Source organism: Pristiophorus japonicus, chromosome 2 (assembly GCF_044704955.1).
Source record: "Pristiophorus japonicus isolate sPriJap1 chromosome 2, sPriJap1.hap1, whole genome shotgun sequence".
Lineage (NCBI taxonomy): Eukaryota > Metazoa > Chordata > Chondrichthyes > Pristiophoridae > Pristiophorus > Pristiophorus japonicus.
In genome coordinates, this window is record NC_091978.1 from 197,945,993 (window position 1) to 197,968,236 (window position 22,244).

The 22,244-nt window shown below is 47.0% G+C and overlaps 1 protein-coding gene across 2 annotated transcripts in view; it reads right to left on the reverse strand.

Moving 5' to 3' along the window:
• zcchc4 (zinc finger, CCHC domain containing 4) overlaps positions 1-22,244 on the reverse strand; it is a 131,513-nt gene that overhangs the window by 41,752 nt on the left and 67,517 nt on the right. For both annotated transcript variants that reach the window (XM_070870721.1, XM_070870722.1), the window contains exon 6: positions 3,990-4,062. In XM_070870721.1, coding sequence (XP_070726822.1) covers positions 3,990-4,062 — 73 coding nt within the window. The remainder of the gene's footprint in view (positions 1-3,989; positions 4,063-22,244) is intronic.

Genomic DNA, 22,244 nt, shown 5'->3' on the forward strand with positions numbered 1-22,244 from the left:
TCCATGGTTTCACACCTTCCAAGGTTGCGGGTCCTAGTGGTGTGGTGCAGCGAGGCACAGCGAGGCACACCCAGGGCCCCACCTTCCGAGGTTGTGGGTCCCAGTGGTGGGATGCAGCGAGGAACACTTGTGGGGAGGAGGGGAAGGAGAGCTCGACCGCGCTCTTCTGAGATGCAGGATCTAACAGATGTGGTTCAAATGATGTCATTGAGTGCAGAGAGCATTGACCTTACCCAATCACTCCTGGACACCATGAGGGAGGGAATATCAGTGGTAGTGCAAACCACATCACTGGCCATGAGGGAGGGAATGCTGCAGGTAGTTCAGACAGTTTTGCTCAACATGAGGGAGGGAATGTTGCAGGTCGTTGAGACACTGTCAGGACACATGAGGGGCGATATGTTGGGAGTTAGCTGCTGCAATAATGTAACACACCCAGACCCCATGCCCATTGACAGAATCAACTGTCACTCCCATTCCAATCCCCACACCAGCCTCTGAAGAGTGCAAAGCCGGGCGCTCCAACTTGCCGCCTGGGCCCTCCAACTTGTGAAATGACCGACACACAACAGTGAACTGACCGACAATCTCAGAAAGTACAGCAAGTAGCCTCCGGAATGGTCCAGGCATCGGAAATACTGTTTCAATAAACCAATGGTCCTCTCTATGATGCAGTGCGTCACAATGTGCGACATGCTGTATTCCTGGTCAGCTTCCATCCGGGTTACACGCAAGGGCGTCATGAGCCAGGTGGCGAAGCCGTACCCTTTGTCTCCCAGTAGCCAGTACAGCCCTTCTGGCTGCTTTTGCTGAAATATGGCAGATATAACGCTGCTGTGTAGAATGAACATGGGTGCTTCCAGGTTATCTTGCATCGACTGACATGATATGTCAGACACAAGCAGCCCATTAATGGATTGGAAGCCTTTTCTGTTCCTGTACATCTTAGAATCTTCCAAACGTGCTTGCGATGTGGGTAAAATCAATACCGCCCTGTACCTTTGGGAAGCCAGCAATCCTGGAGAAGCCGACAGCCCTGTCATGGATTGCTTGGGCGGCCATGGAGAACTTTATGAAGTCATTCCTCCACGCATACAGTGCAGCCGTCACCTGACGAATGCAGACATGATTGCATGTTGAGAGACGGCGCACACATCCCCAGTTGAAGTTTGAAATGATCCGGAGGCATAGAATGAAAGTGCAGCTGTAACCTTCACTTCAACTGACAAAGCTGTCCTCCTGATGCTGCTAGGATGCCGGTCTGCTTTGACCAACTCAGAGATCTCACTTACAATTTCTTTGCGGAAACGTAGCCTTCTGACAGTCTGCATCACTCAGGTGGAGGTACGAAAGTTTGTCTCGATATACCCGATGGGTAAGGCCACCTCCTGCCCAGCATCCTACGGGCTCTGAAGTTCCTGATGCGATGAAGTTGAATCAATTATCTCCTACGTAGCACCATGATGCAGAAGGCTCGCACAAGGTATGGAATTGTCAGTATTGCCCCCATACTTAAATTTAACCTTTGACAGAAGCTCAAAACAGCAGGAAAGCAGGCAGGCAGCATAGGTTTGCAGTTCTCTCTCTCCCCAAGGTCTGTATGGATGGACCACACCCAAAGGTCTTGTGACTTCTCCTCTTTCCCCTCCCCCTTAACTAATTGCAGTCTTGTGCCTACCCTCCACCCCCCCCTCCCTCCTCCTCTACCCCCCCCACCTCTTCTACACCCCCCACCCCCTCCACCTCTTCTACACCCCCACCCCCTCCACCTCTACCCCACCTCCCCCACCCCCTCCTCCTCCTCCTCCTCCTCTACCCCCCACCCACTCCTCACCCCCTCCTCCTCTACCCCCCCACCCCCTCCTCACCCCCTCATCCTCTACCCCCCCACCCCCTCCTCCCTACCCCCCACCCCCTCCTCCTCTACCCCCCCACCCCCTCCTCACCCACCCCAACCCCCTCCTCCCCCACTCCTCTACCACCACACCCCCCCTCCCCCACCCTCTCCTCCTCCACCCTCCCCCCACCCCCTCCTCCTCCTCCTCCTCCTCCACCCCCCCACCCCCTCCTCCTCCACCCCCCCACCCCCTCCTCCTCCACCCCCACCCCCTCCCTCCTCCCCCACCCCCTCCCTCCTCCTCCACCCCCACCCCCTCCCTCCTCCTCCACCCCCACCCCCTCCCTCCTCCTCCACCCCCACCCCCTCCCTCCTCCTCCACCCCCACCCCCTCCCTCCTCCTCCACCCCCCCACCCCCTCCCTCCTCCTCCACCCCCACCCCCTCCCTCCTCCTCCACCCCCCCACCCCCTCCCTCCTCCTCCACCCCCCCACCCCCTCCTCCTCCACCCCCACCCCCTCCCTCCTCCTCCACCCCCACCCCCTCCCTCCTCCTCCACCCCCCCACCCCCTCCTCCTCCACCCCACCCCCCTCCCTCCTCCAACCCCCACCTCGCTCATTGCAGTCTTCAGTGTGCAGAAGGCTTCCGATCGACACCTCGCTCGCCGTGCTCAACGGCCGATTGACACCTCGCTCTCTCTCTCTCTCTCCTCCTCCCCCGCCACCACCCCCCCGGCTTGTTTTGTAGCCGAGCCCCGAGCCAGTGTCTGGGCGCGGGGCCGATTCTGCCGACTGAAGCTATAAACGTCCAGCCCTGCTTCAAGACGTTCAGTGGTGGCGTGTGAGTGAGTAAGTAAAAAAGAGAAAACTTCTGAAATCCAACAAATTGACACTTCTACGTTGACAGTTAAAAAAAAGTTGAACTTTATTATTGATTTTGACAGTGTTCTTGACTCCCTCCAAAATCTTTGATTTAAAAACAATGGCGTCTTTCAGTGCCGATTTGTGAATGTGCGCTGGTTTTCTTAAGTGCCCAGAAGATTTTTTGGGAGTGGCCAGACACGCCGATCTAGGAAGAAAAAGTGTTGGCCAAACTGCGAAAAATTGAAAAAAAATGACTTAAAAAAACTGTCCTAGAAAAATCATAACTAAGTCAGTTACGCTGGCACAGATCGCAGGGGGAAACTTGGAAAAAAATAAATACACCAGAAAAAATGGCGTGCCAAAAATCGACACAAATGACTGGGGAAAATTGAGCCCATAGTAAATGGCTAGGTGTTGTGCAAAAGCCTGTTCTATACAGGGTTTGTAAAATCCAGCAAAATGTGAGAACAACCTTTAACATAACTGCAAATTAACACAAGACAAGAGAAATTGATTGAAGAAGTACAAATACATGCAATGTTCTTGCATTTCTGTGTTTGGTCATGCAATGCTTCAAGAATTACTTATTTCTTATTGACAGAGCGTGGAGTTCTCCTTTTGTGTCTATTGTCATGCTGATGCATTTGACCACTGCTAACATTTATAAGATTTTAGGTGAATGTGTAACAAGCATTAATATATTATATATTACTGGTCAAATTGCAAAGCAACTATGTGCCAGCTGTAGAATTATGAACTAGCATTTAATTATACACCTAAATGGGACTAATTTAACCTTGAACCAGAGTACTTGTTCATTGTGTGCGTGCAGTATTATGTAGGGTTACAATGGATACAGATTGAGAAATTTAGATCTGTACCTGGGAATTTGCTGAAAATGCTGAGGTTGGCTGCATGTAAAAGTATTCTTGACTGCAATGGGGGCAAGTTGGTGGTCAACTTGGTTGCAAATTTTCCTGGGATCTGGCAGCTTTGGCTCAGCTACCAGACTCCATTGCAATTAATAGCGGCACTCCAGAATTCCTCCCCTTTACTGGGATAGCCGACGGACATGGAGATCCAACATGCTAAAATTGCAACTGGGCAAAAAAGTACTTTGTTTTAAATCAAAGAATATTTTTACAAGTGCACTTTCTTTAAATGATGGGGGGGAACTACTTTGAACAAGAAGTATTTCCATTAGACTTTCCTTGCCCTTTAAGGAAACTTTACATTAGCAATGCACCAATATAATCAGATACTGCATCTCATACATGCTGTCACCTACCTTTCCCCCAAAGAAATAATGATTAAACATGTTGTAGTGGCAGAACTCCTCCTCTGAATAAAACTGGGAATATCTAAAGTCAAAAAACAAAAAGACAAAGTATATTTATTATTACAAGGATCCTCACAAATTGTACATGTGGGCTCTGGAAACTGAAAATTAAATAGAGCAGCTGTTACAAATGCACATCCTTTTGGAGGGTGAGTTTTGTACATATCAAGGTGAGAGAGATATATATCAGTACAGGGACCATGGACATTTTGTCACATTTTGCACCCACTGTCAACATCAAACCTTCCTTCAGGACTTGAGCACATAATCTAGTAATGAAATGTTAAACCCTGACCTCATCTTCCTGTTCTGTGACATTGAAGAAGAACACGAGCGTTCTCCTGGTGCCCTGGTCAAAGTCTATTCACCCCTGTTAGAAGTGCAAGTGTGTGGATAGAGTGAGGTCAGGGTTGGGCTCAGCTGTCATGTTCTCCCCTCTCTTTACCCCCATGTTTGAATGGACTGTTGACTGTGTCACTTGACAAAGCTCACGCGTGAATAAAGGTCACTTGGTTCAGTGGAAACATTCTTCCACTCAGAAAAAAACATATATCTGAAATTAGAAAGAAAGTTAGCTTCACGCTTTGGGTAGAGATTCTTAGTCAGAACTCTACTGAAAGAACTTTACCCAAAACATCAAATTATTTTTTTTTATCCTTTTGAGATGCAGACAGACCTACTGTCTGCAACAATTTATTTTCATTACCATTATCCAGAAAGTTAAAAAGTTAAAAGTAATCCTGTTAAAAGAGGCAAACAGAAATCAGGGTTTACCTGGCAACCATGTGCTTATAGATGCGGTTACCCAGCCTATCCTCAGCTGCTCGGTGATGTCGTTGAATGTCAAGGGGCGGTGGTTAGACACTCTCTTGTTGGAGATGGTCATTGCCTGGCACTTGTGTGGTGCGAATGCTACTTACCACTTATCAGCCCAAGCCTGAATGTGGTCCAGGTCTTGCTGCATGCAGGTACGGACTGCTTCATTATCTGAGGAGTTGCGAATGGAACTGAACAGTGCACTCAACAGCGAACATCGCCACTTCTGACCTTATGATAGAGGGAAGGTCATTGATGAAGCAGCTGAAGATGGCTGGACCTAGGACGCTGCCCTGAGTAACTCCTGCAGCGATGTCCTGGAGCTGAGATGATTGGTTTCCAACCACCACAACCATCTTCCTTTAAGCTAGATCTGTTCTGAATCTATCTCTTTCAGCATGGTGGTAAAGCCACACAACACAATGGAGCATGTCCTCACTGTGAAGATGGGACTTCGTCTCCACAAGGACTGTGCATTCGTCACTGCTACCCATACGGTGATGAACAGATGCATCTGCGACAGGTAGATTGATGAGGTCGAGGTCAAGTAGGTTTTTCTCTCGTGTTGGTTCTCTCATCACCTGCCGCAGACCCAGTCTGGCAGCTGTCCTTCAGGACTCGGCCAGCTTGGTCAGCATGGTGCCACGAGTCATTGTTGATGATGAACATTGAAGTCCCCCAGTCAGAGTACATTCTGTATGGCTCAGAGACCATGTACAGTAGACACCTCAAGTCACTGGAGAAATACCACCAACGATGTCTCCGCAAGATCCTACAAATCCCCTGAGCAGACAGATGCACCAACATTAGCGTCCTCGTCCAGGCCAACATCCTCAGCATTGAAGCACTGACCACACTTGATCAGCTCCGCTGGGCAGGCCACATTGTTCACATGCCAGACACGAGACCCCCAAAGCATGTGCTCTACTCGGATCTCCTTCACGGCAAACGAACCAAAGGTGAGCAGAAGATACGTTACAAGGACACCCTCAAAGCCTCCCTGATAAAGTGTGACATCCCCATTGACGCCTGGGAGTCCCTGGCCAAAGACCGCCCTAAATGGAGGAAGTGCATACAGGAGGGTGCTGAGCTCCTCGAGTATCGTCACCGAGAGCATGCAGAAATTAAGCGCAGGCAACGGAAGGAGCGTGCGGCAAACCAGGCTCCCCGCCCACTCTTCCCCATAACCACTGTCTATCCCACCTGTGACTGAGACTGTGGTTCTCGTATTGGATTGTACAGCCACCTAAGAACTTAGGCTAAGATTTGAAGCAAGTCTTCCTCGATTCCGAGGGACTGCCTATGATGATGATGATGATGCTGCTGCTGCTGCTGCTGCTTAGGCCAGCGTATGTGGCGTCTGCCGTAAAACCTTCTGGAGAGTTAAAGAAATCGGCGTAGGTAAGGAAATCGGCGCAGTTAAGTGCAGCAGATGCCTGGACAGCAGCAGTAGGAAAGGTGAGAGAGAGGAGGAGAGGAGGAGAGGAGGAGAGGTGGGAGGGGGGTGGGGGCGGAGAGGAGGTGGGGGGAGGGAGAGGAGGTGGGGGGAGGGAGAGGAGGTGGGGGGAGGGAGAGGAGGTGGGGGGAGGGAGAGGAGGTGGGGGGAAGCCTTTCAGATGTAGTTAGGTGCGCGAACCGGGAGGGAGGAGGCCATTTGGCCTGGGATAGAGGCGAGGGAGTGGACCGGGAGGCCACTCGCCCTGGGTTAGGGGCGGGGGAGCAGACTGGCAAGCCCTTCGGCCAGGGCTAGGGGCGGGGAGCAGGACTGGCTTTGATAATTGGAGGTAAGTTGCTGCAATATATTTTAATGTGTTTACAAGTCGATGCAATGTATTTAATGTGTTTTTAAATTGATGCAATGTGTTTTAATGCGTTGGGAGCTGGCTGTATGTTTCACTTTGCAGCCTCAGCACACATTGTGTCCTTGGCTACCGTGGCAACTCGATCTTTTTGGTGCAGATCAAGGCTCCAACCCCAAAACTAAAGGACAGGTTAGGTCATGGCAAAATGAAGAAATCCAACGGGGAAACTTAGAACATTTTTTTTGCTGTACTTGGGCCCCCAAAAAACAGGCGTAACGTTTCAAGTACGCAAAAAAAAATCTTTGGGGAAAATTGAACCCAATGTCAGGCTGTTGCTTGACTAGTCTGTGGGACAACCCTAACCCTCCTAAAGTGCAAGAGTTTTATTTAATACTATTGGGTTGTAAATACTGACCAAAAGACCTCCCCACTCCTTTAGTTGATAGAAAGAGAGAAGACAGTCTAAGGGGAAGTATAAAGAAAAATTGGTAGGTACCATCTCGGTTTTAAACCAGGTAACTATAGACCAGTCAGCCTAACTTCGGTAGTGGATAAGCTACTGTAAACCATAACACGTGATCAAATGAAAGAATTATCAGCTTAATTAAGGACAGGCAGCACAGATTTCAGGAGATAATGGAATATAATTATAAAAGAAATGGAGTGGATGTTGTTCATATGGATTTTCAAAGGCTTTTGAAAAAATGCCATGGAGGGGGCTTGTTGATAACATTAAGGCACACAGTATTAAAGGATGTGTGGCAGCATGGATAGGCAGTTAGATAAAGACAGAAAACAGAGCAGAGGCTAATGGATGTTTTTCAGATTAGAGGGATGTAAATAGTGATGTCTGTGGAAAAAAAAGATAAGTTTTATTAATAGAAGCAGAGTGCAAAGAGGTGATGCTGAACCTATACAAATCATTGGTTAGGCCAGTTAGAATGTTGGGTTTAGTTTTAAATGCTCTAATTTCATGGCCATGGAATGGATACAGAAGAGAGATACACTAAGATGATACCTGTGCCAGGGATGAGAGGTGCTAAATTATGAGGAGGAAATAAGGAAATTGCCATTCTTTTTCTTGGAACAAAGAAGGTTAAATAGACATTTATTCAAGGTGTTCAAAATTATGAGAGGCCTTGATAAAGTAAAATCTGAAAAAACTACTTATAGTGCTTGGCAAGTTGACAAATAGAAGACATGAGAGTGAAAGGAGAGGTTAGGAGAGGTTTAAACCAATATGTTGAGGAACTAACTAGAGGGCTGGCCATCCTAGACTGGGTGGTGTGTAATGAGAAAGGACTAATTAGCAATCTTGTTGTGCGAGACCCCTTGGGGAAGAGTGACCATAATATGGTAGAATTCTTTATTAAGATGGAGAGTGACACAGTTAATTCAGAGACTAGGGTCCTGAACTTAAGGAAAAGTAACTTCGATGGTATGAGGCGTGAATTGGCTAGAATAGACTGGCGAATGATACTTAAAGGGTTGACGGTGGATAGGCAATGGCAAACATTTAAAGATCACATGGATGAACTTCAAGAATTGTACATCCCTGTCTGGAGTAAAAATAAAATGGGGAAGGTGGCTCAACCGTGGCTAACAAGGGAAATTAAGGATAGTGTTAAATCCAAGGAAGAGACATATAAATTGGCCAGAAAAAGCAGCAACCTGAGGACTGGGAGAATTTTGTAATACAGCAGAGGAGGCCAAAGGGTTTAATTAGGAGGGGGAAAATAGAGTATGAGAGGAAGCTTGCTGGGAACAGAAAAACTGACTGCAAAAGCTTCTACAGATATGTGAAGAGAAAAAGATTAGTGAAACAAACGTAGGTCCCTTGCAGTCAGATTCAGGTGAATTTATAATGGGGAACAAAGAAATGACGGATCAGTTAAACAAATACTTTGGTTCTGTCTTCAGGAAGGAAGGCACAAATAACCTTCTGGAAATACTACAGAACCGAGGATCTAGTGAGAAAGAGGAACTGAAGGAAATCCTTATTAGGTGGGAAATTGTGTTAGAGAAATTGATGGGATTGAAGGCAGATAAATCCCCGGGGCCTGATAGTCTGCATCCCAGAATACTTAAGGAGGTAGCCCTAGAAATAGTGGATGCATTGGTGATCATTTTCCAACATTCTATCGACCCTGGATCGGTTCCGATGGACTGGAGGGTAGCTAATGTAACATCACTTTTTAAGAAAGGAGGGAAGAGAGAAAAGGGGTAATTATAGACCGGTTAGCTTGACATCAGTAGCGGGGAAAATGTTGGAATAAATTATTAAAGATGAAATAGCAGCACATTTGGAAAGCAGTGACGCGATCGGTCCAAGTCAGCATGGATATATGAAAGGGAAATCCTGCTCGACAAATCTTCTAGAATTTTTTGAGGATGTAACTGGTAGAGTGGACAAGGAAGAACTAGTGGATGTGGTGTATTTGGACTTTCGATAGGCTTTTGACAAGGTCCCACACAAGAGATTGGTGTGCAAAATTAAAGCACATGGTATTGGGGGTAATGTACTGACGTGGATAGAGAACTGGTTGGCAGACAGGAAGCAGAGAGTCGGGATAAACGGGTCCTTTTCAAAATGGCAGGCAGTGACGAGTGGAGTACCGCAGGGCTGTGCTGGAACCCCAGCTATTTACAATATACATCAATGATTTGGATGAGGGAATTGAGTGTAATATCTCCAAGTTTGCAGATGACACTAAGCTGGGTGGCAGTGTGAGCTGTGAGGAGGATACTAAAAGGCTGCAGGATGACTTGGACAGGTTAGGTGAGTGGGCAAACGCGAGGCAGATGCAGTATAATGTGGATAAATGTGAGGTTATCCACTTTGGTGGCAAAAACACGAAGGCAGAATATTATCTGAATGACGGCAGATTAGGAAAAGGGGAGGTGCAACGAGACCTGGGTGTCATGGTACATCAGTCATTGAAAGTTGGCATACAGGTACAGCAGGCGGTGAAGGCGGCAAATGGTATGTTGGCCTTCATAGCTAGGGGATTTGAGTATAGGAGCAGGGAGGTCTTACTGCAGTTGTACAGGGCATTAGTGAGGCCTCACCTGGAATATTGTGTTCAGTTTTGGTCTCCTAATCTGAGGAAGGATGTTCTTGCTATTGAGGGAGTGCAGCGAAGGTTCACCAGACCGATTCCTGGGATGGCAGGACTGACATATGAAGAGAGACTGGATCGACTGGGCTTGTATTTACTGGAGTTTAGAAGGATGAGAGGGGATCTCATAGAAACATAAAATTCTGACGGGATTGGACAGGTTAGATGCAGGAAGAATGTTCCCGATGTTGGAGAAGTCCAGAACCAGGGGACACAGTCTAAGGATAAGGGGTAAGCCATTTCGGACTGAGATGAGGAGAAACTTCTTCACTCGGAGAGTTGTTAATCTGTGGAATTCCCTACCGCAGAGAGTTGTAGATGCCAGTTCATTGGATATATTCAAGAGGGAGTTAGATGTAGCCCTTACGGCTAAAGGGATCAAGGGGTGTGGAGAGAAAGCAGGAAAGGGGTACTGAGGTGAATGATCAGCCATGATCTTATTGAATGGTGGTGCAGGCTCGAAGGGCCGAATGGCCTACTCCTGCACCTATTTTCTATGTTTCTATGTTTGTATGAATGCCCAATCAGAAACAGGGATGGAAGCAAAACCCATAATAGCATTTTAAAAGGGAAGTGGGGAAATATTTGAAAGGAATGACTTGCAAGGGAAAGGGACAAAGCAGAAAGTTATTTCAATGCCGGGATCAGCGCAATGGCCAAATGGCCTCCCTTCTGTGCTTTAAATTTCTAAGATTTTATTGAAGCACAAAAGAATAATCACAACCACCCTTTAATTAATTATCACCCATGAAGCAGCAGAAACAAAAATCGATCAATTATACTCCTTCATAGAGTCACAGAATAGAATCATAGAAGTTTACAGCACGGAAGGAAGCTATTTCGGCCCATCGTGTCCGTGCCAGCCAACGACAGGCTATCCAGCCTAATCCCACTTTCTAGCTCTAGGTCCGTAACCCTGCAGGTTAAGGCACTTCAAGTGCACATCTAAGTACTTTTTAAATGTGGTGAGGGTTCCAGACCCCCACAACCCTCAGTGAAGATATTTCCCCTCAAATCCCCTCTAAACCTTCTGCCAATTACTTTAAATTCATGCCTGGTTGTTGACCCCTCTGCTAAAGGAAATAGGCCCTTTCTATCTATTATATCTCGGTCCCTCATAATTTTATACACCTCAATGAAGTCTCCCCTCAACTTCCTCTGTTCCAAGGAAAACAAACCCAGCCTACCCAATCTGTCCTCATAACTAAAATTCTTCACTCCTGGCAACATCTCGTAAATCTCCTCTGTACTCTCTCCAGTGGAATCACGTCCTTCCTGTCAATGTAGTGACCAGAACTGCACGGAGTACTCCAAGCTGTGGCCTAACCAGTGTTTTATACAGTTCAAGCATAACCCCCCCCGCTCTTATATTCTGTGCCTCGGCTAATAAAGGCAAGCATGACTTATGTCTTCTTAACCACCTTACCTACCTCGCCTGCTACCTTCTGGGATCTGTGGACATGCACTCCGAGGTCCCTTTGTTCCTCTACACTTCTCAGTGTCCTACCATTTAATGTGTATTCACTTGCCTTGTTAGACCTCCCCAAATGCATTACCTCATGCTTATCTGGATTGAATTCCATTTGCCACTGTTCTGCCCACCTGATCAGTTGATTGATATCCCTGCAGTCTGTAGCTTTCTTCTTCATTATCAACCACACAGCTGATTTTAGTATCATCTGCAAACTTCTTAATCATGCCCCCTATATTCAAGTCTAGATCACTGATGTATACCACAAAAAGGCAAGGGCCCTTGTAATGAGCCCTGCAGAATCCCACTAGAAACATCCTTCCAGTCACAAAAACACCTAACAACCATTACTCTTTGCTTCCTGCCTCTGAGCCAATTTTGGATCCAACTTGGCACTTTTCCCTGCATCCTATGGGTTTTTACTTTCGTGACCAGTCCGCCATGTGGGACCTTATCAAAAGCTTTGCTAAAATCCATATACACTACATCATACGCACTTGCCCTCATCAACCCTCCTGGTTACCTCCTCTAAAAATTCCTTCTGAACAATCTCCTGACAATTATTCTAGATTCAAAGACCACGCCAATCTATAGTTAGGATTTTGATCTTCGGGCGTGTTTGATTATCTGCTATCAATAAAGTAACAGCAAGTGGCTGTCATAGCAGTTAGAAGTGCCAAGGATATGTTTTGAAGCTAGAATGTTAAGTGTTGAGATGATATATTAATAAATAATATTTTTATTAACATCCATTTCCTAAACCTTTTAAGTTTTTGACTTGGTTGAGAAATAAGGAGTAAATTAACCTTGTGGAAAAAAACGATATCAGTTGACCTAGTTCATATCAAAGTAAAATCAGATGACGTTTGTCTACAAGGCAAAAATCTGTTCAAACACAACTATCTCAAACCTGATTTAATGTCTTGAAATTTGAGTTTCTGGACAAGTAAATATTGAAAATATTTGTTGGAAGCATGCAATAATTTCAGTGCACCAGATTAAAAAAAAACACTCAACCCTATCATCCAGAAGTGTATTATACACAGCAGGCTAAACAGTTACAGCAGAAATATATATGAAAAGTTTTTCAGTAACCTGTGAAAGGCAAACATAACTTGTCTCACCCTGTACTAAGGCATTACAGTATTTATACTAGAAAATTTTTTCAATAGCATGGAATTATGTTCTGGCAAACATGTTGTCAATCACCCTGAGGGCTCAATTTGGATCAGTCCACTTTTACCAAGAGGTGATATATCTTTGAGGGGTGGGACACACACACATATACAACTAAGTTATCCAATGCATATACTGGTCAGATTTATTCTGTAAACTGCTGACAATAAATTAACAGACCCTGAAGAAAGAAAACATGAAAAAGAGAGTCAAGTTACATTTACTTATTCTGTCACACCTGCTGCACAAACCAATCCATGTGTTTACTTTGTTTCTATTCAATCTCTGCAGGTTATCATTTATTCCCCTGCACACCGTCTGGTACCAATGGCAGACAATGCACAGCTCTTTCCTTCTAACCCTGCACAACAGCAACATGTTACCTGTTCAAAAGTTACTACGGAACTGGATGCGAACACATGTGCAACCAGGGTGCAAAAGGTAAGGAGTGCGTCTCCAGTCCATTCGCAACTATTGAGGCACCAAGATTCGGGTGACAAAAATCTGCAGAAATCCACAAGCTCAGCTCTATCCTGGAATGTAGCAGAAGGGAATACGGCGGGGGGGCGGCAGCGGCAGCTATTACTACAGGTATTGTCTCTTTTGGGTAGCGATGAAACCTACAGCAACTCTTTATATCCCTTTGTCAATAATTGCCATTTTTGCTCGGCTTTTTTTCCCCAAGTGCTGCAAAACCATTCAAGTAAATTTATTTTTAAAGGGGCGCTATCTTCACGAAAAAAATGGATGTCTTTTTGGAAGAGTAAACAATGCATAATTTTTGTCATAATGTCACGTGCAAGTGATGTGTTGATATGTTAGTGAGATTTCTTTTACTGACTGTGTCACATTGTAAACAGAAGACTTGCCAAATTCGAAAGGGGGTAAATGCCACTTTAAATTATTGCAGGATCAAAAATCTTATCGCAATCACATGCCAAACACACGAGTAGTGTTTTCGATTATGAATGCAGCTTATACTTTTAAGCTTTATTTATAATTACTGTATTTTATAAAGGTGACATTAAAAATTTTCTTTCATTCTTTTCATAAATATTGGGCCTGAAATTCTGATTGAGGTCTTCCCGCGGGCAAATGAGTGAAATAGGGAAAAAAGATGCGCACTTACCTGTTGCTGCTGCGCCCGTTCGAACTTCCGAGCCTGAGTCCTCTTGTGACTGCATGTCGCGGAGCGTGCACGTGGGGACGTGCGCAGGCCGGGAGCTGGAGACAGCAGCCAATCAGTATAGATTCTCATTCATAGTAATAGGAGTTACGTAGGTCCGGAACTCCTATTACTATGAATGAGAAACCGCTCCCCCCCCCCCACACACCCAAAACACAATAAAAAATAGAAAATAAACTACATTCATTTAAATTAAAGTTCTTACTAAAAACTTATTTTCCCGGCTTTTTTAAAAAAGTTTTTTTAATTAAGCCTTAAAATAAACTTACCTTACCATAGTGGGGAGGCTTTAAAAAAAATAAAATGTGTTTTTCCAACTTTATTTTAAAATGTTTCTATGTGCTTTTTCAGGCGCAAGATTTTAAAGGACATTTGCAGGGCAAGATATTCATAAATATCGGAAATCTTGCCCTGCAAGTGTCCTCGCTCCAGATATGCGCAAGATCGGTCAAGCCAGAAACTTGACAGATCGGAAAAGCCGGTTTTCAGCGCATGCGCATTGCGCGCTGAAACTTGGCTTTTCCGATGCCTTTCCGGGTCTGTAGAAACTTCGTACGGACCCGGAACATCGGAATTTTAGGGCCAATAAGTGGCAGAATATTTGCTTTAGAACACTTATTTTAAGCTGTTGACTGATATGGATGGAAGTGGCGTTGCACCATTTCCTGGTGCATTGCGAGAGAACGATGCAGACAGCATTGGCTCTCACAATCAGGCGCGCACAATCAGTCACAATGTCAAATATAACACTCCCTTTTTTTAAGAACTGGAACGTGATTGAGCAGCTAAATTTAAAATGTGGTGTGAGAAATGAAGTCTGATGGGGCTAAATTCGATAAGGCCCAAAAACGGGTGCAGGATCTCGATGAGAGATCTGCACGTGCCCGTTGAAAGTAATGCAGGCAGCATACAAAATTTGCAGGGGGCCCAATTTCATGGGAAGTATGATCTCTATTTAAAGCTATTCTGCAATGTGAAACACAGTCTGCATTTCTTGAAGGGGGAGGTGCTTTCTGAAAGAAGCACTTCATTGTTACTATAGCAAATAAAGTGGAAGGTAGCTATGGCTCAACAGGGCAGAGAAAAGACACCTAGGTTCTCCGACGCAGCACTGGCAACCTTAGTGCAGGGTGTCAAAAGGAGGAGACAGGTCCTCTACCCGCAGTGGGCCAGGAGGCCCTCCAGATTGACTGCAAGAAGGCAGTGGGAACAGATTGCCGAAGCGCACCAGTCATTCCTCCAGGACCTAGATCCAGTGCCGAAAGAAATTTAATGACCTCACGCGGGTGGTCAAAGTCAGTGAATGCATCTTCACTGCTAAATGCCATATCCCACCAACTGCACCACTAGCCTCTCACACGGTTCAATGCACCACACCCCCATTACTCACCTAACAATCTCTATCAATCATGACTCATACCTCTCAATCATAGCTTCTCCTGACCCTCACACACTTAAAACTGCTACAAACCTCACACTTACATCTCATACACTGACAGCTATTCAACCATGACAGGCAGATCACCCAAACACATTGCACTACACTCACTGGCATGCTTCCCTTTCTCTTGCAGGCCAAGGTAATGCATAACCGGCGCCAGCAGCAGCTAACAGACGGGAGGCAGGCATGGTTGCAGTACCTGAAACAGTAGGAGGAGACAGTGCTAGAAATCATTGGAGGGGCAGTCACTGAGGCCATAGCGATCAGTGAGGCTGAAAGCATTGATGATGACGGTACGCTCATACTGAATCCTCCTCCTCACATCCCACTTTCCCCTCATCCCACAATCTCTTCTCAACTACAAACTGCTTATGGTATAAGCACGTACATCTTGCTTCCCACCCCTCCCCCCTCCCCTCACCAGAACTCTACCCTTGTGCCTTTCTCTTTTTTCAGATACCCAAGAACTCCAACCACCCAAGCCAGTACAGGATGGGAAAGAAGAAACGCCGTCATTCAATCTGACACTCGCAGGCACCAGCTCAGAAAATGGCACTGCACGTACTATACAGGGTAGTATAGAGGCAGAATCTACACAAATGGCCTGCAGCCAGGCAAGGGGAAAGGGTAGCACAGGTGCCACCTTCCCGGAAGGCGAGTTCGCACACGGGTTCTGCTGCAGAGGAGTCAGTTGAGGACTTCAATGGGTTGGCCTTCAGAACGGTGATAGGCATGCACACAGAAATGCTTGGTGCATTTGCAGGCCTTCCAGAGAGCCTGTTGTTACTGTCAAGGAGCATGGAGGAGTCCAACTCCAACCTTGCACAGGCTTTACACAGAGCTTGGAGCCCATGATTTCCAGGATTGAAGTAATGGGCATTTCCATTAGAGCACGTGGACTCAACCAATGTTCCCTGTAAGTTGTGCTTTGTTCTGCACGGCCTGTTTCTTTTATTGCACGGTCCCTTTAAATTTCTGCTCATGCGCGGGATGTACAATGTAAAAACCAGTGAGAGGCCTGTGCGGGACCATTCAGATTACTGCGCAGCAGCGTGCGCACACCTTAGCTGGAACAATGGATCCAACCATGATGCAGGGTCTGATAGGTGATGTCTCACCTTCCATTACAGCACAAGTGGAAGAGACCCAACATCCGAGTGCTGCACTGGAAGCTCAACTTGCTGCTTTAACGTAACTGTGTTTACCAGTGTGGAAAGGGGCTTGCAGAGTCTCACAGCAGTCAAGCAAGCTGTCCTCCTACAAATTACTAGGATTGCTGAGGCGCCGCCCCGGGGACGGGGTGGAGTACCAGTGGTTCTGTGGAGTACCAGTGGTTCTGTGGAGCACGAATCTGCTATTCTCTCTCAGGATGACAGCATTCTTACTAATACCACTGCCACTCCGCCATTGCCCTTGCTTTTGCCAGTCAGCCAGCCAGAATGCTACCACCCATGCCAAGGTTGTGCAGTGTACAGCCAGACCTTCTAGGTCCAGAGCTGCTCGAGGTCATTCTGCAAGGTCATCTACAGTCTCGTGTGCTGAAAGTCAGCAGCCTTCTACCAGCCATACTGCAGTCACTAGGGTAGCACTTCATAGGAGCACGAGGATAGGCAAAAGCTTACAAAAGACAGGCACTAAGGGAATGCACAAGGGTGGACTGTTATGTAGTTTTGGAATGAATCATTTATAAATTCTGATTGAAATGTTTGTTTTGTGCTGGCTTTCATTTCAGCTTTGTGGTTGTGATGTTCCGTGACAGAGGGATGGTAAAGTGGGGAAGTGTTGAGCAATGGGTCTCTGGGGATTCATTCAGGGGAACGGGAGGCTGACGATGCACTCATGGTTAGGCGTCCAGAACGTGGACTTGCATGCTGCCTCCTCCCTTCCTCCTTCTCTTGCTCCTCCTCCTGAGGTGGTCACGGAATCTGTGGTGGCAAGGACTGCAGCTTCATGATAGTCAGGTTGTGGAGGATGCAGCAGACCACCATGAATTGGGACATCCACTCCTGCAAGTACTGGAGGGGTACTCCTGAGTGGTCAAGGCAGCGAAACTGTTTCTTGAGCACCTCTATGATCTGCTCGATGACATTCCTCGTGGCAACGTGGCCGTCATATGATTGCTGGCAACGAGTGGTGGGGTTGCGGAAGGGAGTAATCAACCAGGTGTAGAATGGATAGACCTAGTCGCCTAGCAGCCACCCTCGGGTTCAAAGTGGTGGCTGAAAAATTGGTGGCACACCGGGTTGGCGCACGATGAAGACATCATGACTGCTGCCAGGATACTGGGTATTCACTATCATGATGTGGTAGACGTGGTTTAACACCAACTGCACATGAAGTGAGTGGAATCCTTTGCGGTTACGGAGCATCTTACCATTGATATGCAACACCCATAAAGCCAAATATGTGTGCAGTCAATGGCACCCTGCACCATAGGGAAGCCCGATATTCTGGCAAAGCCAATTGTGTGCTCCTCTTACTTCTCTCTATTTAGAGAGAAGACAATGAAGTCCCCTCTCCTAGAGTATAGAGTCCCTGTGACCTCCCGGATGCAGCGATGGTCGATGAACTGCGAGATATTTGCTATGTCGACTATTCCAACCTGAAAGTATCTGCTGGTGAGTAAATTCAGGGCCACCGTTAGCTTGGTGGGCCACTGGCAGTGCTGTCATAGCTCTGCTCTGAGGCTGCAGGTCTGGTTCCAAGAGATGGCAGAGTTCTGTGACCACCTCTTTGATGATGCGAAGCCACAGAACACACTGCTCCTGGCTTAGATGCGGTTCGAAGTGCTGCCTGAAGACCCTAAAGTGAGGTCTCCTGCTGCGAGCCCTACTCTTCCTCCTCCTCCCTCTGCGAGCAGCTTGTCTTCTTTGGTGCCTCGGCTCCATCTTAGAAACAATCTACTTACCTGCAATTTGGACGTTTCCCTTTAAATAGTGCTGGTGGGCGGTCCCTCGTGCAGTTGAAGGCACGTTCAGCTGTGCGTGTTTAGGAGAGGGTGTTGAATGGAGCAGCGATGTCCAAAATGGCAGGTCGTTGTGTCAAATCAGCATTACATGCTGACTGACTTCATGATCTGCCATCTCTACATACTGTCGCCGCACAAATGTCCTGCCCGTGTTATCGCTCTTACCAAGATGCCGAATAGCGCAGGCTGCGCTGGAAGTGGGCGAAAGGACATAGATAGGCAAAAATTTGGTAGATGGAAATATAATGTTGGAAAGTGTGAGGTCATGCACTTTGGCAGAAAATAAAATCAAAGAGCAAGTTATTATTCTCTACCACAGAAAGTTGTTGAGGCCAATTCACTAAATATATTCAAAAAGGAGTTAGATGTAGTCCTTACTACTAGGGGAATCAAGGGGTAAGGCGAGAAAGCAGGAATGGGGTACTGAAGTTGCATGTTCAGCCATGAACTCATTGAATGGCGGTGCAGGCTCGAAGGGCCGAATGGCATTCTCCTGCACCTATTTTCGATGTTTCTATGTTTCTAAATGGAGAAAGATTGCAAAGTGCTGCAGTACAGCGGGACCTGGGGGTATTGTGCATGAAACACAAAAGGATAGTATGCAGGTACAGCAAGTGATCAGGAAGGCCAATGGAATCTTGGCCTTTATTGCAAAGGGGATGGAGTATAAAAGCAGGGAAGTCTTGCTACAGCTGTACAGGTTATTGTGTGTCAGTTTTGGTTTCCATATTTATGAAAGGATATACTTGCTTTGGAGGCAGTTCAGAGAAGGTTCACTAGGTTGATTCCGGAGATGAGGGGGTTGACATGAGGAAAGGTTGAGTAGGTTGGGCCTCTACTCATTGGAATTCAGAAGAATGAGAGGTGATCTTATTGAAACGTCTAAGATTATGATGGAGCTTGACAAGGTGGATGCAGGGAGGATGTTTCCACTGATGGGGGAGACTAGAACTAGAGGGTATGATCTTAGAATAAGGGGCCGCCCATTTAAAACTGAGATGAGGAGAAATTTCTTCTCTGAGGGTTGTAAATCTGTGGAGTTCGCTGCCTCAGAGAGCTGTGGAAGCTGGGTCATTGCATAAATTTCAGACAGACAGTTTCATAATCGATAAGGGGATAAGAGGTTATGGGAAGCGGGCAGGGAAGTGGACCCGAGTCCATGATTGGATCAGCCATGATCGTATTAAATGGCGGGGCAGGCTCGAGGGGCCGGATGGCCTACTCCTGCTCCTATTTCTTATGTTCTTATGTTCTAAGCCTCTGACCACAATTTCTACCCATTATATTGAAAATGTTAACTTTTATTTTAGCCAATGATAACCCTACATATTGGTCCGTAAACTATTTTGACAAGGGAGGAGATAAGGAAATGCATCACAGATTAAAAGTTTTTTTTGAGATGTACAGTTTGGACCTCTCTGGTCCAACACCCTTGGGACTTGACCGGTGCCGAAAGAGAGAATTTTCCGAACCACGGGAGGTCATGCCTAGCCTAAGCTTATCGGTACCTGTAGCTACCGCCCGGGCTCCTGAACACCTCCGCCACGCTCCGGCTCAGGCTGTGAAACTCGAGCCTCACGCTCTCACTCTCACTCCCGCCCCCCGTGCACCCCGTGTAGAAATCTCCCAGCGACATTTATTAATTAACGCACTGATTTGGTGCTCTTTTTTCAATATAAACCTTCTCTCCCTCAGGCCCAGCTTTGGCGCTTCAGTCAGCCGCCGCCAAAAATAATACGAACTTATCTGGTTTGAGGCCCCACACGTAGACTTGCTGTTTGGCGCTGTCGAGTTGTGCGCAGCATATTACATCACTGAGCTCGACAGCACAGCGTACAGCCTATGCGTAAGGGAAGACAAGCCCACAAAATCAGTCAAATCAGCCCACAGAAACCTCTGTCTCTCATTTGAAATTATATTTTAAAAACATTTGCTGCGTATGTACATTTCCATTATTAAAAAAATCCACGACTGATCATCATAAAGTGCAAATAAAAGTACACAAATAACGCACAGTTACAAATTACAGCATTATTTGAATAATCTAGAAATGCACACGTTTGTGCAGGTGAGTGAGCAGCTATGCAATTTTCCAAAGATTAAGGATACAGTTTGACCTTTTATTTTGTAGTGGATAAAATTCCACTCGAAAGTAATATAAAATGCCCTTGACTGGAGGTTTTGTAATTGGATCATTTTTGTTTGAAAAAGTGGTTAGATTTAATTACTGTCACCTATTAACTGAAAGGTTTTTAGAGCTAGGAAGCGCAGGAAACCAGGATTAAATGCCCAACCACGGATGTTTCCGGACCAGAGTGTCCCGGACCAGAGGGGTCCAACCTGTATTTCTAAATATCATGGCTCTTTTCCCCTTCAATATTTTTTCTTCCTTCTAGGTCCCGACTAGTCCCACACATTCCGAAAACAACTGAATAGGCAGGCAGGAGACTTCTAGATCTGTGCAAATGTCATTAGTTAACTCTTTGTGCATAGAACTATGTTATCATTTTTATTTTTTTCCCACCTCCTTCTATTTCCCAATTGGTCGATTCCGATATTCAGATCATCAAACCAGCACCAATTAGGAAGCAGCCCCTACCACTGCTCTGGCCCAGAGATGTTCAGAGAGGCTGAAATTCCTGGAGGGGGGGGGGGGGAGCAGTAAAATTGCCCACTGCCCCGTTTGGGGCGCATAACCACTTGGCGGGAGTCGGAGGGTAGAGCAGGAAAATTCGTCTCTAACTTTTTCACCGTCTCCTAGCGCTTTGGGGCGCTGTTTGAGGCGGTATAGGAGCAGGTGTGCACCGGGAGTGGGGCGGTATCAGTCAGCGCGGCGATGACTTCAGCGCAACGGCCCTCCCCTTCAGTTAAAGTGGAGAGACGCAGCGAGGCCTAGTGAGGCCCCGTTGGCGCCACTGGGCCACCATGGAGGGCTTCAGCCGGGCCAGCGGTCCGGCAGCCAAGAGGAGGTGCTGGGCTGCCTGTTGGTGGCCCGGCCAAACCAGCGGCCGCCATTGTCGGGCAGACTGCAGAGGCAGCCAACAATTAAAACAAAATGGTGGCTGCGGTGGTGATGCACCGGCCAACCACTGGCAGCTTCCTGACTCTCGAAGCTGTTGGAGACACTGACTGGCGGCGACTGCGCTCCCGCAGGGCAAAAAAGGGGTCACCACCGGTCGGAGCATCGGGCGGGGCAGAAACACGGGATGCAATGGAAACCCATTTCTGGCCCGGGGGTATTTCCGAATGGGTCACACCAACCGCCTGCCCCGGTCGGAAAGGCCTCACCGCCCCATTGGCTTAAATTTCGACCCCCTAATGTTCATAGAGAAGCTGTAAACGTCACAACAGACTTAGTGGATAATGGTAGGCAGATTGTGGTAATGGCAACAGGTCCAGCAAGAATGGCAATAGCAGCAGAGATAAGAGAGACAGAACTAGTATTTTAATATCGTCTTGGATAACCTCAGGACATCCCAAAGTGCTTCACAGCTAATTAACTACTGTTGAAGTCAGTTGTAATGGAGGAAACATAGCAGCCAATTTGGGCATAGCAATGTCTCTAACTCATCATAGGCTGTCCCTTGAAGCGAGGATGACTTGCTTCCACGCCAAAAAGAGATGAGTTCACAGGTGTTTCAATGAAGGACCCAATATTCCAGATCCCGAAATACATCGTGAAGGGTGGAAGATGCCAGTGCTTGTATTTTTTTTAACATGTGGTGGCCGTTGCACACCAACAATCACACGGGCTTGACAGAGCTAGGTCTTGGTCCAGTGGCAAAGATTACCCAAGACTAACTGGAGACCAACTCTGCTGCACAGACCGAGCACGCACACATATCACAGTGTGGGCTGGACCGTGTGCCCCTGGGCCCTCGCCTCTTCTGGGCCCCAGATTCACGCCTCCCCTGGGCCCCAGTCACTTCCCTCGACGGACTCTTGCCGCTCCTTCCCCCCTCCTGCTGTGCCTGCCCGCACTGCAATCAGCGACCTGGCTTCGTAGCAGTCACCCTCCAGCACGCGCTGCTCCCTTCAGTGGTATGCCGCCGCACACTGTTCCCTCCAATGGCCACAGTCTGCTGATGGTCTTGTAGGCCAGGACCTCATCAATTTCCGGGCCAGGCCACCGCATGCTGCTCCTTCCAATGGCTCCAGCCTGCTGTTGGTCTTGCAGGCTGGGACCGCGCCGATTTCCATACTGGGCCGCCGTACATAATCTGGT